This window comes from Grammomys surdaster, unplaced genomic scaffold, assembly GCF_004785775.1.
Source record: "Grammomys surdaster isolate TR1022 unplaced genomic scaffold, NIH_TR_1.0 270, whole genome shotgun sequence".
NCBI lineage: Eukaryota > Metazoa > Chordata > Mammalia > Rodentia > Muridae > Grammomys > Grammomys surdaster.
Genome location: NW_021604711.1, coordinates 544,417 through 567,044, shown reverse-complemented (window position 1 = coordinate 567,044; position 22,628 = coordinate 544,417). Strand labels below are relative to the sequence as shown.

The 22,628-nt window shown below is 45.4% G+C and overlaps 1 protein-coding gene across 2 annotated transcripts in view; it reads left to right on the top strand.

Annotated features, from left to right (window-relative positions):
• The window catches only part of Specc1 (sperm antigen with calponin homology and coiled-coil domains 1), a 227,336-nt gene that overhangs the window by 14,221 nt on the left and 190,487 nt on the right, over nt 1-22,628 (top strand). For both annotated transcript variants that reach the window (XM_028776493.1, XM_028776495.1), the window contains exons 2-3: nt 8,153-8,322; nt 21,009-21,141. In XM_028776493.1, the coding sequence (XP_028632326.1) occupies nt 8,176-8,322; nt 21,009-21,141 (280 nt within the window). In that variant the 5' untranslated portion in view covers nt 8,153-8,175. The remainder of the gene's footprint in view (nt 1-8,152; nt 8,323-21,008; nt 21,142-22,628) is intronic.

Here is a 22,628-nt window from a genome sequence, read left to right as displayed (position 1 = left end):
CTGAAGTGGAGTGGGCAGGGGCTAGCACTGGGGGCCAGGTGGAAAGCTGGACACAGCCTGAGACCTTGGGGTCATGACACAGGACTTGGCTTTTTATTCCAAATGCGATGAGAAGTGAGAGGCCAGCATGTTCTGTGTAAGATGTAACTCAATGTAATTTGTGGGATGTGTGTGTGTGTGTGTGTGTGTGTGTGTGTGTGTGTGTGTTTCTTTGCTGGGGCTTGAACCCAGGGTCTTGGGTAAAGACACTTTCCACGGAGACCAACAACCTGAATTGATACCTGGATCCCACAGGATGGAAGGTGAGACAGCAACTCCTCAAAGTTATCCTCTGACCTTCACAGCCTCCCAGGACACACAAATAAACAAAAGGAACAAAAATACTTGTGTAATCACACATGCTACACTGAACAGCCCCCTCAGCCCTGTTGTGAGCTAAGCTAGATTTCCATTATGTGACAGAACACCTAAGGTAAACAATTGAAGAGAGTGTGCTGGGTAATTTCATGTCAAGTTGGCACAGACTAGAGTCACCAGAGAGGAGGGGACCTCAACTGAGAAAATGCCTCCATAAGACTGGGATGTTGGCAAGCCTGCAGAGGATTGTCTTAGTTAGGAGTGATGAGGAAGGGCCCATTGTTGGTAAGGCTGCCCTTGGGCTGGTGATCCTGAGTTCTGTAAGAAAGCAGGCTGAGCAGGCCAGTAAGAGCAGCACCCCTCCATGGTCTCTGCACCAATCAATGCTTTCCTCTAGGTCCCCTTCCTCTTTGAGTTCCTTTTCTGACTTCCCTCGGTGACTGTCACCTGGAAGTGTAAGCTGAAATAAACCCTGTCCTCCCAAGTCGCTTTGGTCATGGTGTTTCATTGCAGCAATAGTAACCCCGACTAGGTCAGAGAGGGAAGGGTTATTTTGGATCACAGTGTCAGAGGTTCCAGGCATGGTTGGTTGGCCTCCTGGTGGGTGTGAGGAAGAGAGGAAATGAGATAGTGAGAGTGCCCGTACTTGATCCACTTCTGATCCCAGCCTATTGCAGGGTGCAGCCCTTCAGAAGGCTTTCCCTTCACTCGTTTTCCACATGTCCCATGTGTCTGTGAATGCCCTCACAGATACAAATGCCCACTAATTACCCAGTGTAAGGTTCCCTTTCTCCCTTTTGCAGTGTTGGGGCTTGAATGCAAGGCCTTGTACATACCAGGCAAGCAGTCCACACCTGAGCTGTGTCCCCAGCCCCATGAGGTATTTACTGTAATACCCAGAAGGGACTAAGACAGTGAATGAGGGTGAGCAGTGGCCCAGGACTGGGTGCACAGGGGGCAGGGGGCACTGCCTGGCCTGCCTCAGGGCGTTGCTGTCTTCTGGTTCCTTAGTGCTGATCTGTAAACCGTAGATGTCAGTGGCTACTTTGGCAAGGGAGTTGGGAACATGAGAGATAATAAAAGGATATGCTTGTCATTGTGCTGGCTCGTGGTTGATAAATAGTAACTTCAAAATAAGGATAAATGGTTTTTAGGAGAAAGTGACCAATCCCAAACGAACCTGCAGAAGTCTGGTGGGAATACATGGAGGGACCATGTTGGTGCAGGTTTGTGCTGCGTACAAGGGCCTTTCAGAAACAGGGCAGAGGCCTGATCTGCCCATGCAGATGGTTGTGGATTCGAGAAATGAGAGCCTAGGACTGAGTCCAAAATGATGCTGAGAGTTGAGTCTGGATGGCTGAAAGCAAGAAGGTGCTGAATACAGACAGGGAAGTTGGGAGTGAGACTGGCTATGTGGATCTGTTCAGGACTCTGCTAAAGCTTGTGGGAGGCAGGCAGGCCCCACGGGAGTACCCTCTGGGAAAGTCTACAGGTCTGGTGGGCAGGTGGGTAAGTGGACAGACTGCCTAGGAGCCCCCTAAAAGACCCTGTGGCTGGAGAAACAGATTCTAGAGGGAGGAGACTTAAGTTCACTTTGGAAGGTAGTGTTTAAGTGAGCCAGCCAAGGGAGCTGGGCGGGTATCCTTAGTTTCCTGTGTTTGAGCCAGGCAGGCCCACCAGACAGCGGCCTCACACACCAGCCTCTCTAGCATGCCATGGGGAGGGGAGAAATGGCTTTTTTGAGGGTCCCCCTGCCCCCCAACAGCTGCATCCTCTGCAAGTGGTGGGTTAGATTTTTCTCCTGAAGTAAATACACATCTTCTGGATCCTGGTCTAGCTCCCTCTGGGCCTTAGCTGCCTCCTTCACTGTCTCCTGCAGGCTAGTGGTGCAGTGCTGAGGATAATAGCCCTAGGGTTCTACAGTCCCTGCCATGCCCTCATTCCTGTCAGCTCAACTCTGTTTTCCAGCAGGCATTCCAGGCAGAGGTGGAGGCCTGCACCAGATGCCTCAAACCAGGACAGACCAAATATGACTCAGGAGGCTTCAGCCTGAATGGGCATGAAAGCCTCTGGCTCCCTGTCTTCTTACCCTCGCTTTGTTCTTCTGCCATGTGTTCTTTAAAACTACTCCCAAAGAAAGAGCTCTGGAGGGATCTTGTTTCCATCTCCTTTTCCTGCAGCTTTGTCTCATTCCCTTCTAGTCTCTGATGTAAAGCCACATGGTAAGTAAGGAAATAACCACCCATTAGTGGTCACTCCGCTCTGCAGGCCGCCAGCTTCTTGGTTCAGCTTTGGAGCCAGAAGGGCACCCCAGACTAGTAGTTCTGAGCTCTTGATCTCAATATAGCCGCAGATTACAGCCTCCGCCACCACCTGCATTTTGTATTCATGACCGCCCCTGCCTTGGTTTCTCATTCCGGGTTGTGCCCTGTCTCTGTTACTTGTGGTTCCTGCCCTTGGCAGAGTGCCTTGATTTCTGAGTCCTTGACATCATTTTCTTTCCAAGTTTGTGATATGCCAGGGCTCGAATCACTCCTGTGTAGCTTTTGTCTGAAGATGGGACCAGTGAGTGAGTCCTGGTTTGCAGCTTCTCTTTTGATGCAGTGTGGAAATCTTTCCTCTTCCCTGTTGACCACGGAGGAATTTGATGCTATTGGGATGACTTCTTTCATCTCCAAGCCGCAGGAAATAATCATTTGGAAGTATTTCCTGTGACTACTGCTGAAGTGTGAGAGCAGTTAACAGTTCTGTGTTCATGGGAAGCTCAGCAGGTGCCTGTCAGGACCCCACGACCCTGACCCCACTTCCCACACAGCACTGCGGACATCTTGGTCGAGATGCTTCATTGTCCTGGGATTCCTCTGGTGGGCAGGATGCCTAGTAGCACCGCTAGCCTCTGTGCATTAGCCCCCCAAGGTGTGCCTTTGTGAATGCCTTGTGTCCCCTGGGGGTGAAGTTATCCCAGGCCTGGAACTGGCCCATCCAAGTATCTGGAGCAAACTCATAAATATTGTCCTACTAGTCTTTGGCTAGATATTTTCAGCCTGCTGATCCCTGGCGCTGCACTTCCTGCCAGGTCCCATGGTAATTGAACTATGTGCTCATTCCTATTTTCCTGGTTCTCCGGATTGAATGCTTTAAGCTTGCTGCTTCCTACTGCTTATTGTGTTTGCAGCTGAGACCTGAACACCCTCCCACTCTCGGAGACTCATTATTTTCCGTTCATCCAGAATGGTTTCCCAGTTGACTTCCAGTTTTCTTGCCTTAAAAGGGAAATAAAGATAAGGTCCCTGGATAACAGCAGCATGGACTGGGAAGACCACGGTTCCTAAACCTTTGCTGGGACACAGTGCCTTTGTGTATTCCTAAAATACACCGTCATGCCCCTCTTCCTCTCCTCTCTCCCCGCCTTCTTCTTCTCTCTTCACTACTTTATGATGTGCATTTCATGGGGGACTGTTTAAATGTAAGTCACACACTGCTCTGAGCAGAATGAAGTGTGGCACCAAAATAAAATGTCTGAAATGTTAAAAAGAAAAAAACTCCTGGAAAGACCCTCCCTCCAGCTCCCACCCTTTCCCTCGAATGAGTTGCTAGATTCAACTCTAATTTCTTAATAGATTTGACCCTTTGTATTGTTTATGGGGAGTTTAAGAAATCAGAGAATTACAGCTAGAGACATCTTTCCCCCTCTGGTTCCCATGTGCTTGGCCAGAGGCCACCTATTCATTGTCTGTCCCTAACTCACACCCAGGAGCGAAGCATTAGTCAGCGAGTGTGCTCACCTGTGTTTATCTTGTGGCAGCCCAGATTGTCTAAAACCAATCCTAAGGCTGGAAACCATCTGCCTGTGTGTTCATTTCCCTCTCTGCTTCCCCGTGCCCATATTTTCAGATGAAAACAGGCTGTTCTGTGTACAGGAAGAACACTTGCCTGGTATATCTGGCAGCCTCCTGTTCTGAAGATTTAATGGATCTGTGGCTGTGTATTGTCAAGCTAATAAGCAACACCCCGACGGGGATGGGCATAACTGACAGAAGGCAGCTTGGGTTTGTGAAGTTTCTTCTGTTGTCTCTTGTAATGCCATCTGATGCTGAGTGGCATAGAGTTCAGACATGCCCAAGCTCCCGGTCAGCAAGGAGCTGTACCCACGTGGGGTTGATGCACAGGGATCTTGTTTCTCATGTGGGTGGAGATTATCTGGATGGCCTGTCCAACCTGCTTTCAACCATGGCTACAGATGAGTTCTGTGGTCTAGACAAGTTGCTTGACTTCCCTGAGTCAAAGGAAATTTCCTCTTCTATACGATGGGAGTTTGTTAAAGCTAAAGTGGGTGCCTTATAAAGAAGTGGGAGACACTGCTCCAAGTTGTGGAGGCTCCAAAGTCCTAGATCCGGGCTGGCAGATTCAGTGTCTAATGGGGGCCCTCTGTCTGGTTCATGGTGTCACCCACTTGACAGAAGGACAAAAATGTTCCCTTAGGCCATTTCTGTAAGGGTTCTGCTCTCCTGGCCCAGCTTTCTTCCAGATGTCCCACTTCCTAACAGTACCACAGTGGGGGTTTGGTTTCACCGTGTGAATTTGAGGAAAACACCAATACTCGGACTATAATACAAAGCAACACTTTCCAGGGCTGAGATAATTCACATGGGACATTTGCCAGCACCTTCTGCTCACAGTGAAATGGCATGGTGGCCATATCCATCTGACAGCACAAGGACCCATCATCCTTCCTCACTTCTTGCTGTGACAGTTTTGATCTTGTATGCTGAGTCACCACTTCTCTAGGCTGATGCTGAGAGGTCACTCCTGGACATCCTGTCTGGCACTTGTCCTGCTTTTGAGACAGAAGTGAGGGACCTTAAAAGTGGTGGAGAATTTACCAGCTCCCACATGCCTAGTGTACCAGACAAAATCAACGAGCAGCAGAGCTATCCCAAGCCAATGGCTTCTTGGTCCCTTTTCTCATGAGCTCAGGATGAAATTCACAGACAATGGGTGGATGAGTTTAGAAAGTCTTGATAGTATAGGATTTTAGGTGGGTGCTTGAGAGGAAAAAGGAAGGTAGAGCTTCTGTATAGCAGAAAGGGGTCCCAGAAAATGTGATAGCATCGAGCAGCTAGGCTAGGGGCTTCCTGTAGGACTTAGAGCAGAAAATGCATGGGGAGATGAGCTGGGCAGTCCAGTCGGCCTGCCTGTGGGTGTCTAGATGCTGCCCAGTTTGTCTCTTATCTTCACATATGGTTTCTAGGCAGTACGGTTCACTCAGATTGTGTAAAATGAAAAGAACATGAATAAGAAACCAGAACAAGAGCCAGAGCCCCCTTCTGGCATTTCTGACCTCTAGCCAGGACAAGACGGAAGACATTGTTGGCTTGTGCCCAAGGACAAGAATGGTGTCCCTATCCTAAAATGCTTGCCCTGTTTAGATGTCCTGCTCTCAGCTCTGGGGATGACTCTTCCTGGATACTGTGGGTGAGACGTTAACGATTTATTACTGGACATCTTGAATTCTGAAAGCTGGAACTGTCAGGAAAGAGTTTAGCAGGTAGGAGAGTACAGAAGGAAGGGCGGAGCCCAGTGAAGAAGACGGTAAGAGTAAAGAATGACACTCTCCGAGAGTAGTGTGGATGCCTTACCTGTGAATAATGTTATCAGATTCAGAACATTTGAAGAGAGTAGAGAAAGTGACGTGGCAAGAAGTGACGGAGAAGCAGCGGGGCAAGCAACCTGCTGACAAGAAAAAAAAGAGTTAAACTCCATAACTCCATCCGGCCCCTCAGACTTGTCACCAGAAATGAAAAGCTGGGCTTATATATTTGAATTTGGATAAGATTGATTAATGAATGGATTGAGTTCTCTTAAAATGTCAAGAAAATGGTTGACAGTAGAAACATCCTTTCCCGCCTGCTTCTAACTTCATAGTTTTCTGGGAAGCAGACTAGGGGCACTGTCATCTTAAGGCAAGCGTGGCAGGTTTGGAAAGCATGTACCTAATGCATTCATGAAGTAAGCCCTACACTGGTCATTTCTAAGTAGTTCCAATAGCATAAAATGGGATGTTGGCTAAGCGGATATTTCATCTAAATGATCTCTATGAGTCAGCCCGACAGGGTACTGGTTAGCTTGCAGTCAGGCTGCGTTACCTTGTCCTATACTGAGAGAGTATTAATGAAATTAGTCACTGCAAGGGTCTTAACCTAAGGATTCTTTCACTGTTGCCATGGAAACCAGAAAGAAAAACATGGGCTGAGAAAGAAAAATAATCAGCACTAAACATCAGTAAAATACATTGGCAGCAAGCCGCTTTTCTTAATACTGAATTTTTAAGAAATCACAAGACCTGGAACCAAGCTGAGACTGACAAGGTTCTGAGCAAGTCATGAAAATGAAGTCATGTGTTGTGGCCCTCAGGAAAAAGTGTGGGAAGCAAATGGTAGTCCTGTTTTTCCTTTTACCAATAATGAATTCAGGTGTGTGTGTGTGTGTGTGTGTGTGTGTGTGTGTGTGTGTGTGTGTGGTGTACATGCATGTGTTTCTATCAGTGCCAGGGATGGGCACCCAGGACCTAGTTTACACCAAGTACAAGCTTGAGCAATGCTGCTGAATCCCTAACAAAGGATTTCATCATTAGCCACGTTTACAGAGCTGCAGAACATATCAGCTAAACAGGGCACAAGTATCTAGGAGTCTAATCACTTTGCTTAAACAGAAACTGGATGACTCTTGGAGTGACAGATATTATCTGTTGAAATGGTTTCTTCTGGTCAGGAAAGGGACAGGGGTGTAAAGTGGTGGCAGCCTGAGCTGGGATGCAGAGCTGTGTGTGGATTACCCAGGGGTCTTGGGATTCTGTGAAGCAGAGGAGACCCACCGTTCTGAGTACCGGCTACCACCCCTTAAGGGTGTCCCATGAGACTGGCCACTGGAATTGCTTGTCACCTGTGAGTGTTCTTTGAAAGGACAGAGCACTGTGGTTTGGATGCTTTGTGACATACTAGAGCCCACAACAAGAGGCAGAAAGGTGGTAGAAAGATGCCAGGGATTCAGCCTGTGATGCTGTTGACAGCGGAGGCTGAGACTTGGAGGATGAAAGTGATCATGAATGACAGTTGGTGGCTGGACCTGGGATGTCCACTCTTCTGTCTCTGTATTCAGAGGTTTCTCCTAGGTCTTCAGCTGCAGTCTGCTACGTTTGTTTGTTTGTTTGTTTGTTTGTTTTTGTTTGGTTGGTTGGTTTTGTTTTTCAAGGCAGGGTTTGTCTGTGTAACAGAGCCCAGAGGCCTGGCTATCCTGGATTCACTGTGTAGATCAGGCTTGCCTCGAACTCACAGAAAATCTTCCTGCCTCTGCCTCCCGAGTGCTGGGATAAAAGGCATGTGCCACCATGCCTTTGAAGCAGGCATTTATATCTTGATACAAGCTGCTGGAGTGTGTGTGTATGTGTGTGTGTGAACACACACGTGCATGAGTGTGCTTACAGATGTGTAGTGTAACACAAATCTATTAGTTGTCTGTAACAATAATAAACTATCATTGGGTGAAAAGTAATGTCAGAGTATCAATGATGTTGCATATATATTGTAATAAATCAGTAAACATCTGTTCAGAGGTGTAAAAACAAGCAGCATGCAAAGGTAGCATCTTAGGAATAGAGTGTTCTGTACCTGCCTAAACCCTATCACTGTTCTGTGGTGGCAACTGTGAGCTTGGTGAATGGAGTTTGTAAAGATTTATCATGTCACTCACAAGGATAATTTTGGAGACAAGTGTTTTCCTTTTTCCCCTCCTACAGAGAGAAGGTCTCCCCAGGACATCATGCGGAGTGCCACCAAGCCCTGGAGTCCGGTTTCCAAAGCAGGCAGCCATGGTCCTGACCGAGCTCGGCCCCTCCCTGGGACTCCTTCTGGCATGAAGAGCTCCAAGTCTTCAACCTCGCTGGCCTTTGAGTCTCGGCTGAGTAAGGTATAGACTTTCGGCGCAGGGCTGTGAGGATGCCCAGACCCCTTCAGGGACGAAGAGGGCAATTAGCGAACCCCATTGGGTTCTGAAGAGGGGACCCAGAGAAACAGCAAGTCCTGGCCTAAGGGATGGACTGAATAGAGGACAGTAGGGTGCTCCAGGGTGGAGAAAGAACCATGAGAGAGGTTTAATGCAACACTTGAGGCCATCTGTCCTGGCTTAAGTGGGTGTTCTGGCTCCCCCTAGATGGAGTCAGAGCCACACAGAACCATTCTGACCTTTGCTTGACTTGTCTACTTGGTTGATAATTCCTCCATGAAGGACTGCATTCTGCTCTCATTTCCTCCCTTCTCTTTATCCCCTCCTCGGCATCTAACAGAGGACAGGCCTGGGTCTGGGTTCAGCTTTTCCCCTTTTACATTCACCCTCTGCGACAGGGTTCTTCCCATGAACCTGTAGCCCTTCCTTTCTGTGTTAGGGTGAAATTCATAGACAGTGTTGCTAACTGCAGGTAGACATTTGAGAAACAATGTAGTAACGTGAGTGTGAGTAAAAGGGAGGTATTAAGTACCCTGTATTTCTCTCTATCTGCCATGTCCAAGCATGGCTGTAAAAAGGCCCCATGGAACTCCCAAGGGTACCAGCACATCATGAAGGATGTTGCCAAGGGAGAGAAATGCTGAGTTCTCTCAGGACATTCCAAACCAGGGTGTATCTTTCATTTTCATTATGCTCTTAGACAGGACAAGGCACCTGAGAATTGTGAGGCAAATTCCTTGTCTTCTTGTATGACATTAAGGGAGGCCAAAGGCCTGAAAGATGACCTAAGGTGGTCCACACATGACATGAGATGTCAAAGAATCAGTGAAAACTGGGGGAGGGGCCTTTTGTACAAAACTGTCATGTGTATTATAGAATATGTGAATTTCCCATCCTGCCATATGTTAATATCAATTGTACATCTAATCATAGTGACATCTGAAAATGTACCCTCTTTTCTAGCACACTCCCAGATTACAGGACTGTCCCCATTTAGAGCCATTCTCCAGCTGACAGCATCTGTTCTGCGGACGGTATCCAGATTTCCATAGCCAATCAGGAGCCTTCTCACTGCCTTGAGTGTCAAACTGCCACCCAAGTGTAACATGTTCAAGCCCATCTCCATCAGCTCCCAGGCTGCTCCTCCTCGATCCACTCTTCCCTTTAGGCTTCCTCAGACCTGAGGCCTTGGCATCAGCCTTGCATGCGCCTCTGTTCACGCCCAACAATGCACCAGTGAAAAGCCATTCCTCTGCCTTAGAGATTTTACCTGAAGTCACGTAGCCTCCCCTGTGACCTCCTGGCCAGGGCCCAGCCTTCCCAGACCACTGCTCTGCTTCCATCTTAGCATTCTTTCCTCAACAGGAGTCCCTTAGCATATTCGGCATGCCACTTCTCTGCTGAACACCCATGCAAGCTCTTTCTGTTTGAGTGAGTGAGAAGGAAAGCCCTCCTCATCACCAGAGATGCTGTTAGGATTAGTGTTTGTTTGTTTGTTTGTTTGTTTGTTTGTTTTGTTAGACATTGCCATACTCTGCTCCTTGGTTCCCAGAGCTCAAGCCACAAAGTTCTAGAGCCTGTGGCGACTGTACCTTGGACATGCCGTTCACACTCCTGTAGAGGTTGTCTGTGCTGTCTCCTGTCTCTGCCTAGAGGGCACCGTGTTAGAGGTCATCCTTTGAGCACACTGTGTGCCACGCTCCTAACTGCATCCACACTCCTCACCCTCCTCAGCATCCCTACAGCTGTGGCTCTTACTCCATGGCACCTCTGGTTCGTTGAGCAAGCATCTGTCTGTCTCCCTTTGACTGGCTATGAGTTCCAGGAGAGCAGGACTCTGTGCCCTTGCTGTCCGCAGCTCTGCTTAGGAAAGCCTGTGCTACCTACTAAGCACTTAATGTTTCTTAAATGCCATGGCCCCTGTTCTTCTCCTGAGAGTGTCATAATCAGACCAACATAAGGTAGACTGAGCCACTGTGAACTCTGAGGCAGGAGTTAGAACCACCTGCCCTAGACTTGTGCCTTCCGGTCTGTGAGTGGGAGGAGTTAATGGGAATCGAACATCTGACAAGTGATTTTGTTGCTCTGTCGACCTAGGCTAACGCATCATTTCTAGTATTTTCTTGTTAACTCCCATCTAACACTGACCTTTTTTAGGACAGGGTCTCACTATATAGTCCTGGCTGTTATAGGAATATTATTATTCCGTTTAGGGACATTCTTTTAATATCTCAAAACTTAAATATAATAATCACTGATATTCTCTTAACTCATGTTACATTACATGAAAAGGAAATCAAGAAATATCTATACAACATACATTAACAGAACATAACAAAAGCACTTCTATCAGTTATAATCCTTGTTTCTGCAACCGATCACATGGCCTTAGCTGGTATTTATGACTGCCTTCCTCTACTCCCCATTCTGTATTTCCTCCATCCCTTTGTCATCCTGCCTGCATTAGATTGTTATATTTTCCCATTGACTTTAATCACAGGACACAGTAGCACCAAGAGATGCCCTAAAGGAACCTCTGCATTCCAGACATAAACTTTCTTACTTCCATTATGGAGAAGCCATCTAATTTCTCCGTGATAATCTGAATCAACCACACCACTTAACACTGTTATGCCTCTCTTAGCCAGGTGGCTTATGGCCTTAGAAGCCCAAAGTGGCCAGGAGGAAGCCTAAGCTTCCAGTTTAATGAAATGCTTGGTGTGACTCTTGGCAGGAGCTCTCCCTGCCTCTAGAAACAAAACTTCTAGGCCAGCAGAACTTAAGCTCACAAGAACTGGAAGTTTTTTCCAGTGGGTTGTTAGGGATGATAGTGAGTGAAACCATTCCCTTTTCCATCTCTTGATTCCTGCACCTGTGGATTCTGGCTTAAGAGAAACTGTATATTGGATGCTGATCTAAAGCATATACTGCCTTCTGGACAACCCTGTCCCAGCTTTCCAGGTTTCTGCTGCCTCATTGGTATTGTAATTGTGTCTTCTAAAGGTCATTCCATCTGTCTGTCACGCCAGCTGCTTCAGGATGGTGGAGTATGGTAAGACCAGTAGATTCCATGATCGTGGGCCCACTGTCACACTTTTTTGTCTGTGAAGAGAGTTCCTTAATACTGTGGGAAATAATGTAATGCTGGATTAAAGCATTCTGTAAGTCAATAGATGGTAGTTTGGGCAGAAACATTGTGTGCAGGAAAGGCAAATCCAAGACCAGAATAAGTATCTACTCCAGTAAGGACAAAGCCTTGTTCTTTGCACAGAAGAAGTGGTCCGGTGTAGTCAACCTGCTACCAAGTCTGACTGGTCACCCAGGGGAATGTCCATACCTGGGCTCAGTGTTGGTTTCTATTGTTGGCAGATCTGGCATTCAGCAGCAGCTGTAGCCAGGCCAGCCTTAGGAAATGGCAGTCCATGTTACCAAACCCATTTATAACGTTCATCTCTGCCATATGGCTACTTGGTTCATGGGCCCAACGGTCATTGGCAGGGATGGTGGGCGGGGTGGGGCGTGGGATGGAGTGGAGGCTGATTGTCCACAGATGGTCATCTTATCTACCTGATTATTGACCTAGCTTAAAGGTAAGTCTTCCCACCTTGAAGGATCCAGATTTAATTTAATTAAGAAAAAAAAAAAAACTTCTCACAGGTGTGCCCGAACATTTGGGTTTTAGTTAATTCCAGATGTAGTCAAGTTGATAACCTAGAATAGCCATCACAGTAGACCAGGCACGGCTAACAATATTTATTTTAATGAAAAAATAAGTTACAGCTGGGCATAATGTTGCATGCCTTTAATCCTGGCACTCGGTATGCAGAGGCAGAACTCTGTCTTTCTCTCTCTCAGAGATGCTCGCTCATGCGCTCTCTCTCTCTCTCTCTCTCTCTCTCTCTCTCTCTCTCTCTCTCTCTCTCTCAGAGATTTATTTATTTATTTTATGTATATTACACTGTCCAGTCGCTCACTGTCTTCAGACACAGCAGAAGAGGGCATCAGATCCCACACCATGTGGTTGCTGGGAATTGAACTCAGGACCTTTGGAAGAGCACTCAGTGCTCTTAACCGCTGCATGCTCAAGTCTCTTAAGTAGTTTTTGGAGCAGTTTTCTTTTTTTTAATTAAAATATTATCACTTCAAGTCCTCCTTTCTTTTCCTCCCTCCAGCCCTTTCATTCCCCCACCCCCACTCCCTCTCAAATTCATGGCTTCCTTTTGTTACACACACACACACACACACACACACACACACACACACAAATATATAAATACAACCTGCTCTGTTTACAACCAGTCTATTTAGTGTTACTTGTGTATAAATGTTTTCAGGGCTGACCAGTTGCTATTGGGTAACAATTAGGGAGCTTATTCCCAGGAAGGACTATTTCTTTTCGTCTCAGCATTCTTTACTTACCTGGAGGTCTTTTTCTGGGGTTGGGGGACCCCTTGAGATTTCCCCCTTCCATGACGGCCTGTCTATTGGTGGTGTACTTGTTCAGATTTTGTTTAGGGAGCCATAAAAGACAAAGTATTGTGGGTGAAGCTTCCCTGTCATTCCTAGGAGACATAATCTCACTGCAGATTTCTTGATCCTCTGGCTTGTACAGTGCCCACAACCAGTTGTTCTCAGCAGTTTGACTGGTTGTGGTTTTCTGTAATGATCTCTGTCTATTGCAATGAGAAGTTTCTTTCACAAGGAGTGAGAGCTATAATTATCTATGGTTATGAGGATGTCTTAGGATTTTATTGGTTTTATTGCTGAGACACACCATGACCACAGCAACTCTTAGAAAACATTTAATTGGAGCTGGCTTATAGTTTCAGAGGTTTAGACCATTATCATCATAGAAAGCATGGTGCTGGAGATGAAGCTGAGTTCTACATCTTGATCCACAGGCAGCATGGGAAAGATTGGGGCATAGCTTGAGCATATGAGACCTCAAAGCCCACTTCTACAGTGACACACTTCCTCCAACAAGGCCACACCTACTCCAACAAGACCATACCTCCTAATAGTGCCACTCCCAGTCACCAAACATTCAAACACAAGAATCTACAGGGGCCATTCCTATTCAAACCACCACAAAGGATATACTTACAATGATGGTTTAATATGGTGGTGGGAGTGGGTTCTCCTCTAAGATCCATGACCTCATGAACCCTAAGTAGGTGGCGAAGTTTGCTGTAACAGGCATGATTTCCCTCCTGTTGAGCAAGCCTTAAAGTTCACTTACACAGCTGTTGGTTACTGTCAAGACATGAGTGCCACTATTGTACTCTTGGGGTCTCTTGCTGTGCACATCATTACTGTGCTCTTCTCCTTTGGCAGATCTCATAACACCTTCTGTGATATGATGCTAGTTTCCAGAAAGATGCTTTCAAGTCAGTTTCAAGACAGCTTGGATTCTCTGAGTCCTGTCTGAAGTACATGGTATCTTCAGAAATAGGGACCTGCCTTCACTCTCTGGAAGTCAACCAAGGGCAAGGGGTAGCCTATAATATTTTGGGAGTCTCTTAGACTCTACTGATTAAAAAATCAAAAGGAGGGAGTCTCATGCCTGGTACTGGGGTTTTTATTAGATAGTCTATGACTCTTAGGCAAACATTTTCAGCTCAAATGTAATAACTTCATTTAAACTATATATATGTGTATGTGTGCATATGTGTGTGTATGTATATATATATATAAAACTTTTTAATTTACCTAAGATTATATATCATACATAGAAATATACACACATATATGTATGTGTATGTTGTATATATATGTATATATGTACATACACACACATACACATATACATATATATATTATACTCCTATGTATGATATATAACTTTAGGTAGATAAAAAGTAATGACTAGCCAGGCGGTGGTGGCACACGCCTTTAATCCCAGCACTTGGGAGGTAGAGGCATGCAGATTTCTGAGTTTGAGGCCAGCCTGGTCTACAGAGTGAGTTCCAGGACAGCCAGGGCTACACAGAGAAACCCTGTCTCGAAAAAACAAACAAACAAAAATAATAATAATGACTCCTCATGGCTTATTCAAACATCCTGTGGTGGTTTGAATGAGAATGGCCTCCATAGGCTCATATGTTTGAATGCTTGGCCCCCAGTTTGTGAAAATATTTGGGAGCGATTAAGAAGTTAAGAAGTGTAGCCTTTTTAGAGGAAGTGTGTTACACCCTTTCCGTAGCCTTGAGACCGCAAAAGCCTCCCGCCATCCCTAGTGATCTCTTTCTCTGCCTCCTGCTTATGAATCTAGACTTGAGCTCGCAGCTCTACCTGCCACCATAATTGAACATTACTTTGTAAGTTGCCTTGATCACAATATTTGTTACAGCATTATAAGAGTAACTAACACATAAATGACCAAGGCAACTCTTATAAAAGCAAACATTTAATTGGGGCTGGCTTATAGTTTCAGAGGTTCAGGCCATTATCATCATGGTGGGAAGCATGGCAGTGTGCAGGCAGACATGGTGCAGGAGGAGCCAAAAGTCATACATCTTGATGTGAAGGCAGCAGATGACTGTAGTCCACAGGCAGCTAGAAGACTCTCTTCTACCCTGGGTGGAACTTGAGGGCTAGGAGAGACTTCAAAGTCCGCCTATACAGTGACATACTTCTTCCAAAAAGGCCACACCTATTCCGACAAGGCTACACCTCCTAATAGTGCCACTTCCCATGGGCCAAGCATATTTAAACCACCACAATACCCTTAGTGTTATTTTCCTTCCTCCCTCCCTCTTCTGTATTGGCCTTGTACCCTCCTCCTCCATTAAAATCCTCTCCCCTTTCTCCTTCATATCACTGTATCCTGCTATTTCCTCTCAAGATCTTTTGCCTCTCTCCCATGTAGCTTTTTACTTTCTCAGTTTCTGTAGTTACTTTACATTATATACCCACACCTGAAGATTTGGAGCTCAGAACCTCAGATGAGAGGGACACACAACATTTTTGTGTATGGATTACCTCACTCAAGATAATATTTTCCAAGATTGCCATGGATGCCAAAGTCTGTGGGCGCTCAAGGGTCTTATCAGAAACAGTGTATTTTCATAGAACCTACAAGTCCTTCCAGGTGCCTTTTCTCTAGCATCTCTGGATTATTTATAATATTTAATTTGATGTAAATAGCTGTTGTACTGTGCTGTTTTAGGAATCAGGCAAGGAAAATAATCTACATTTTAAGTACAGATGCTATTTTTTCTCCACTGTTTTTGGGCAGAGTTTGCCTAAGTCCAAGGATGTCAGTACAATGTATAGATCCCAAGATTTCCACATCTCTATGGGACAAAGGGTTCAGGGATGCATCTCAGAGGGGCTAGGCCAAGGACTGGACTCTAGACCTAGTCTCTGTTCACCTCTGCCCACTGCTTTTCTCTCACCTCCTAATGCCTAGCCTCACCTGGTGTACATATGAATCATATGGCCAGCCTACTCACCTCCTGTGTCTCTTGGAAAGCCTAGTCACCATTTTGTTCATGTTCTACTTGTTGACAAAAGGAAAGGAGAACAACAAAGAAAAAACAGAGATAGAAAAAAAAAAAACCTGGGTATTTAGATACAAGTCTTGTGCTGGCTCTAACAGGCTGCTGGGCCCTGCAGCTAGGGACCTTTTTGGGGAGGTCAAGTTGTCCCAGCATATCCTGTAAAATGTAAAAGTATATCCTGGGAGGAGTACAGCTTTCCATCAGGGGTCCATTGTCTGAGTCTGGAAACTCAAGCAGTGTTCTCTGACAGTTCCTAAAGGATGCTCTCAATATGGTTGCTACTAGCCACCTTTGGCAATGGGGCCCTTAGAATGTGGCCAATCAACATGGAGATATGATCTTAAATCAGGTTTAAAGAGTTAGTACCAAAAATTGCAAGAGAGCTCACTAATATACATGTGAGCTATGAGATGAGATTTCAGCCAAGGATGGACACGTGAGATGGCTCCATAAGATTATAGCGGGGCTGTAGAATTTCTGTAGCCTAGTGGCATAGCTATTGTAGTGTCAGAGCAGAGTGCACTGCGCATGTGTGTGCGGTAACATGTTTGTGTGGTTGCTTTGCCAATCATATGAGGGAATGACAATCCAACACTCTATTCACTATGATAATGTTTCAGATGCTGATAACCAGCTATGTTTCTGGCTTATGTATTTGCTATGTGTTTGATAACTATTCTGGAGGATACCTGCTTATGAAGAAAGAAGTGTGCTGTGAAATCACCATGAGGCTTTGGTAGTCTCTTTCATGGGTGCTATTGCATGGTCTCCTGAATATGTCCTTTCTCTTGTTTTAATCTTGTGTTGTTTATTCATCATGACCCCAGAAAGAATATCCATATACACACACATAGATATGTATATTATCCATATACTCTCTATATTTACCATATAGCTTATGGCATAGTGGTTTGTGGACATACACTCTATGATGTTTATTTCACAAAAGAATTGCCTATGTATTTCTTAGGGATAGCTCTTCATTAAATGACTATGAGCATTTTATATTGATCATGTATTGATAACATTTTGATAGATTCACTTAAAAATAAATTCCTTGTGTGTGTGTGTTCATTCATTTGGGTGTGTATATGGGTGTGCATGCATGTGTGTGTGGAGGCCAGAGGTCAACATCAGGGATCTTATTTGATTGCTATCTACCTATATTTTGAGACAGTCTTACTAAACCAGGAGTTCACCAGTTGGCTAGGTTGGCTGGTCAATGGGCTCTAGGTATCTACCTGTCTCTGTTCTCCCTGGGTTGTTGCTGCATTTTTATGTGGATGCTGGTCCTCATGCTTGTGCCACAGGCACTTCACTAACATAACCATCATCCATAAAGTCTCTGTCTGTGTGTCTGTCTATCTGTCTGCCTGTCCTATCCATAAATTCATCTCTCCCTTCTTTTATCCCCTGCCTTCTTCTCTTTCTCCCTTCCTCCCTCCCTCTCTTCCCTGCCCTCTCCCTTCCCTCTCTCTCTTACACTCTTCCTTCCTTCCTTCCTTCCTTCCTTCCTTCCTTCTTTCCTTCCTTTGAACAGGGTCTCACTGTACTGAAACTCACTATATAGACCAGGCTGGCCTCAAACTCATAGAGATCTGCCTGCTTCTGCCTCCCAAGTGCTGTGATTAAAGGTGTGTGCCATCACATGCTGTATATCCTGGGAGGAGTACAGCTTTTAAACATTTAGTGTTATTATCATTGTGGGGGAGGTATAGAGGTGTGGAGTTCAGTCTGGGAGTCTGTTCTCTCCTGCCACTATGGCTCTGGGGCCCAAACTCAGGTTGGTCAGGCTTGTATAGCAAGCACTTTTACCCACTGCGGCATCTTGTCAGTCCATCATAGACTTTTAATTTGCTTTAGTTTACTTTTTAATGTAGCTTCCAAACAATACAAGTTCACAAAGTGAATCATATTTGATTTCCACAGACAGAACGCTCTTAACATTGTCATGATCCCTGGAAATGTCTGCCTTATATCTGGGGACTGAGCAACTTGGTAGATGGTGTTGAGTCCAAGGAAAGGCAAAGTTAGGTGTGTGCATTTAAATAAACCCTCACCACAGTTGATAGTTGCTTACATTTGAGGACCACAGATAGTTACCTGCCACTAGAGACTGGGGTTTTGTTGTTGTTGTTGTTGTAGCTGATGATGTTGGAGCTTCTAGGTTTTCTTTCATCTCTGTTAAATGGAGAGGAATTTTTTTAGTTACTTTAATCTACAAGGCATTGAAACCTTTTCCTTTGTGAACTCAGGTGCTCAGCAGCTTAAATCCCAGTGAACCCTTAGTGTGAGTACTTACTACACATACCAAAGCAACACCTGAGCTCAGCTTTGTCGGATCTTCTGCAGTGAGCCAGAAACCTAGATGGGTGCTGAACTGCCTCTGGGTAACAGGAAACAAAGCCTCAAACAGAGAAAGAACGTGAGGCAGTAACTGAATCTGGTGCTCCCTTCAAGTATGTATGCCTCCTACACTACTGACGGAAGGAGTAGATTGAGCACATCGTTTCTAAGGGATGATGGGTTTGTTTGTAATCATTACATCCTACATCTTGGGGAAGCTTCAGTGCAGCAAAGCTTTCTCGTTTGGAATTCCTCATTGTAGGTGCAGGGGAAATAAGTGTTCCCCTTAAAAGCTCTGCTGGTTGATATGGAGCAGCTCCATACACACTTTCTTGTCATGTGTACTAACATGTGTGTGGTATGTGTGCGTGTATATGTATGTCTTTATATGTGTGGTTCATATGTGCTTGTGGAGTCCAAAGGGTGACTTCGAGTCTTCCTCAGTTTCTTTCCACTTTTTTTATACTCAGAGCAAGGTCTCCTACTGAAACCTGAGTTCACTGGCTTGGTGAGCCAAATCACTGGCTTGGAGGTTCTGTCTGTCTTTGCCTCCCCAAGTGCTAGGAATACAGGCAGACCTCCATGTCTGCCCATCTTTCATCTGGGTTCTGGGGATCTGAACTCTGGTCCTCCTGTTTACATGGCAAGCACTCTTTATCCACTGAGCCATCTCCTCAACCCTCACAGCATAGTTTTTAGTTATTATTACACTATTTATTGACTTAAGTGTGTGTGTGTGTGTGTGTGTGTGTGTGTGTGTGTGTGTGTGTGCAGGTATATACATGCCTGCACATGGAGAGGACAACCTCAAGTACTTAGAACATTAATGAGATTAATGAGACACACCGCTGGGTACATGTGTAAAGACTTTTCTGGAAAGGGTTAACTGAGGAGGGAAGAACCACCAAATAATAAAGATAAAGGAGAGAGGCATCTGATCTCCAGAAGCTACCATGCCCTCGTCCCCACACTGATCATGGACTGTGTGTCAAAACAGAGCAGGAACTAGATCTAGCAGGCAGGACCTCAAATGAAGATGGTAGAGGAAGCTAGCTTGCTCCCTAGCCTTTGCTCTGCTAGATTCCTTGTAAAGCCCAGGGCCATGTTCATAAGAATGCTGCTGCCTTGGGGATAGAGAGATGTCTCAGTAGTTAAGAGCACTGACTGCTCTTCCAGAGGACCTGGGTTCAATTCCCAGCACTCACATGGCAGCTCACAACTGTTTGTAACTTCAAGGTCTGACACCCCCACACTGATATGCATGCAGGTGAAACACCAATGCACATATAATAAAAATAAATTTTTAAAAGAATGGCACTGCCCAGAGTGGCCTGGGCACTCCTACATCAATTAGCAATCAAGAAAATGTCCCACAGACATGCCCACAGACCAATCTATTGCCGTACACTGTATGGGGAGATATTTAGAAAACGGTGCCTGATCCAGCTTATTCCTGGGTAGCTGCCATGTTTCCGCTGCTCCTTGGCTCTGACCAGGGCTCTGGCTAGCTAGATGCACAGGCCCTGGCACCCACGAGACAGCATCATGGGGATAGCTCTGCCAATCCACCATGTTGTATTCACAAAGCTTGAACCCCAAACAATATCTGCCATTCTTGCAGTACCTGGTAGAAATGAGACTCTTAAAGCTAATGATTATCTAAAGGATTTATATATTTAGAAATGCTCAATCAACAAGATGCCCACACAATTAGAGTTGTTACCCAGTATCTAACCTTTTGATAGAAGTTGTTACCCAGGACAGCTTTCGACCCATCCATGGTTCTCCATGGCTGATAGCCTCTTCCTTCTTCTCCCCTTCCTATCTTTCTCCCCTCCCCTTCCTCTCTTCTCCCAGCTCTGCCTTCTCTTCTACTGCCTAATCACTGAGCTCTACTGTGAATACAATGTAGCAGAATAAATATCCTGCTACACTACACACATGCCCACAGGCCAATTGAAGGTCCCTCTTCCCAAGTGTGTCAAGTTGACAACCAAAACAAACCAAATCTAGTCTGCTTGGCAAGTCCTAGGCCAGTGAGACCCTTCATCAGAAACACGGTGTACAGTGGTTATCCTCTGACTTCCACATGCGTGTGCACACTCATGTACAAACATGAACATGTACATAGAACAGCAGCTAGAGAGATGCCCTGAGTCTCAACAAAGACTTTGAACTTTTGGACTGTTAAGACTTTGGGACTCGGGCTGGAGAGATGGCTCAGCGGTTAAGAGCATGGACTGCTCTTCCAAAGGTCCTGAGTTCAATTCCCAGCAACCACATGGTGGCTCACAACCATCTGTAATGAGATCTGATGCCCTCTTCTGGTGTGTCTGAAGACAGCTACAGTGTACTCATATAAATAAAATAAATAATAATAATAATAAAAGACTTTGGGACTCAATGCCGTGAGCACATACATGAAGGGTTGGTTATATTGTATTGTACCAGGTGACTCTTGAGCTCAAGCTGCAGGGCCCTGTTTCTGTCTTAAAGGTGGGAATTTGATGGAGTCATCTGAGATTTTTCTCCTTCATGTGTTCTAGTCTAGGTTTTATAGGCTTAAATGTTATTGATCAGTGTTACAGCCCCCTGACTTAGTCACTGAAGGTGGGACTTCCTGGTCCAGGATAAGCATCTTCTTTGCCTCTGTCCAATAGCAGCTGCTCCATGCTGTCCAGGGCTGAACTAAGTGCTTTTTCCCTTCATGCAGTCCCTGTTATTCTACCTAAACTACTGGCCCTGGTGGGCATAGAATTCCTCCCCGTGTCTTCCTCTCACCTCTCTCCAACTTCTCTTTAGCTCAAGAGGGCCAGCAGTGAGGACATGCTCAACAAACCTGGAAGTGCCTCATCAGGGGTGGCGAGACTGAAGAAAACCTCAACCTCCGGAGCCATCTCTGAGCTCACCGAGAGCCGCCTGAGGAACAACACAGGTAGGAGGGACCTCTGTGGCCATCTTGTTTTGTGGAAGCTCTTTTTGACTCATGATTCCTCCTCTGATCACCCTGGCCTGGATCTGACCTGGGGGCATAGTCCTTACCTGCAGCATCTGTATCCTGGGGAGACAGGCAGAACACAGAAAAGCAGTGGTTTGCCCTGTCAACCCAGGAGTCCATTTGTCACCAGTGTGTGCATGTGTGTGTGTGTATGCGCATGTCTGTATGTCTGTGTGTCTGTGTGTGTGTGTCTGTGTGTGTGTGTGTGATCCTTTTAGCAAGGTGGTGTAACTCTGGGGTCATCCTGGCAATGGCAATGATGGTGGTGGATCATGGAAAGGCCCAAGATGAAGAACAGCTGAGGTCTTCCTTGGCCATGATGGTGTACATGGGTGCTATGCTTTCTACCTTTGACCCATTTCACAAAATATTACATTCCAAAGATTATTCTTCCTTCAAGAACTTTAATGTGAGGATTGAGTGTGGGTTTGATTGTAAGAAGGGCCCATATTTCTGTATGATGACTTAGCTGTTTTAAAGACTGAATTCATATTAAATACAACAAATGAAAATAAGCTTATTTTCACCAAGTAAGTCTCTGTTCCAAAAGTTTAACAGATGCCATTAAAAGTAAGTGATTAATTAAAAAGTAATGCCAGCCTTATTCTCAATATTAATGCCAAAATAAGACATTAAAATGTTATCAGTTGCTGTCCAAAAAAATTTAAAAGGACAGTAGCAGACAGCAAAACTGAGTAGATTTGTGCCATCTAAGAATGAATGAATGAGGGTCTTGGAAGATGGCTCAGTAGTTAAGCATTTGCTGCTCTTCCAGAGGACCAGGTTCAGTTCTCGGCACCCAGGTCGTGGCTCACAACTGTCTGTAACTCCAGGATCCAACACTCTCTCCTGACCGTCATCAGGACTGCACACATGTGATGCACAAACATACACGCAGATAAAGCATGCATGTATAGAAAATAAAATTAAATCCTTTTTTAAAATGAGCAAATGAATAATATCATTATATAATCTGCCAGGCATATCATAGGCCAATGAAAATCCACATGGTCATCTTGATAGATATGGGAAATGGAACAGTTAGAATTAGCCACCATTCTGGTTTAGATTCAAACTCTTGAAGGACCACTGGGCAGGGTGGGGGTCAGGAGGCACCTCTGACAAAGAAGTGTATATCTTGCTGCATGTGACAGCACACACATGTGGTCCCAGATGGTCAGACAAGAGTGTCTCCTGAGTCCACAAGTTCAAGGCTAGTTAGGCAAGACAGAGACTTAACACCAAAAATAAATAAACGGCTCTTGGAAAGTGTGGCAGGATCAGGAGCTCAGAGCCAGCCTGGGCTACATGGTGCCTTGTCTGAAAGAAAAAAAGTTAATAGTTCTTTGATCAGTGACTGGTTAGAAAAATATAATATTAGAAGAATGATCTCATGTAAGAAAGAATGGAAGGTGGACCGCTTA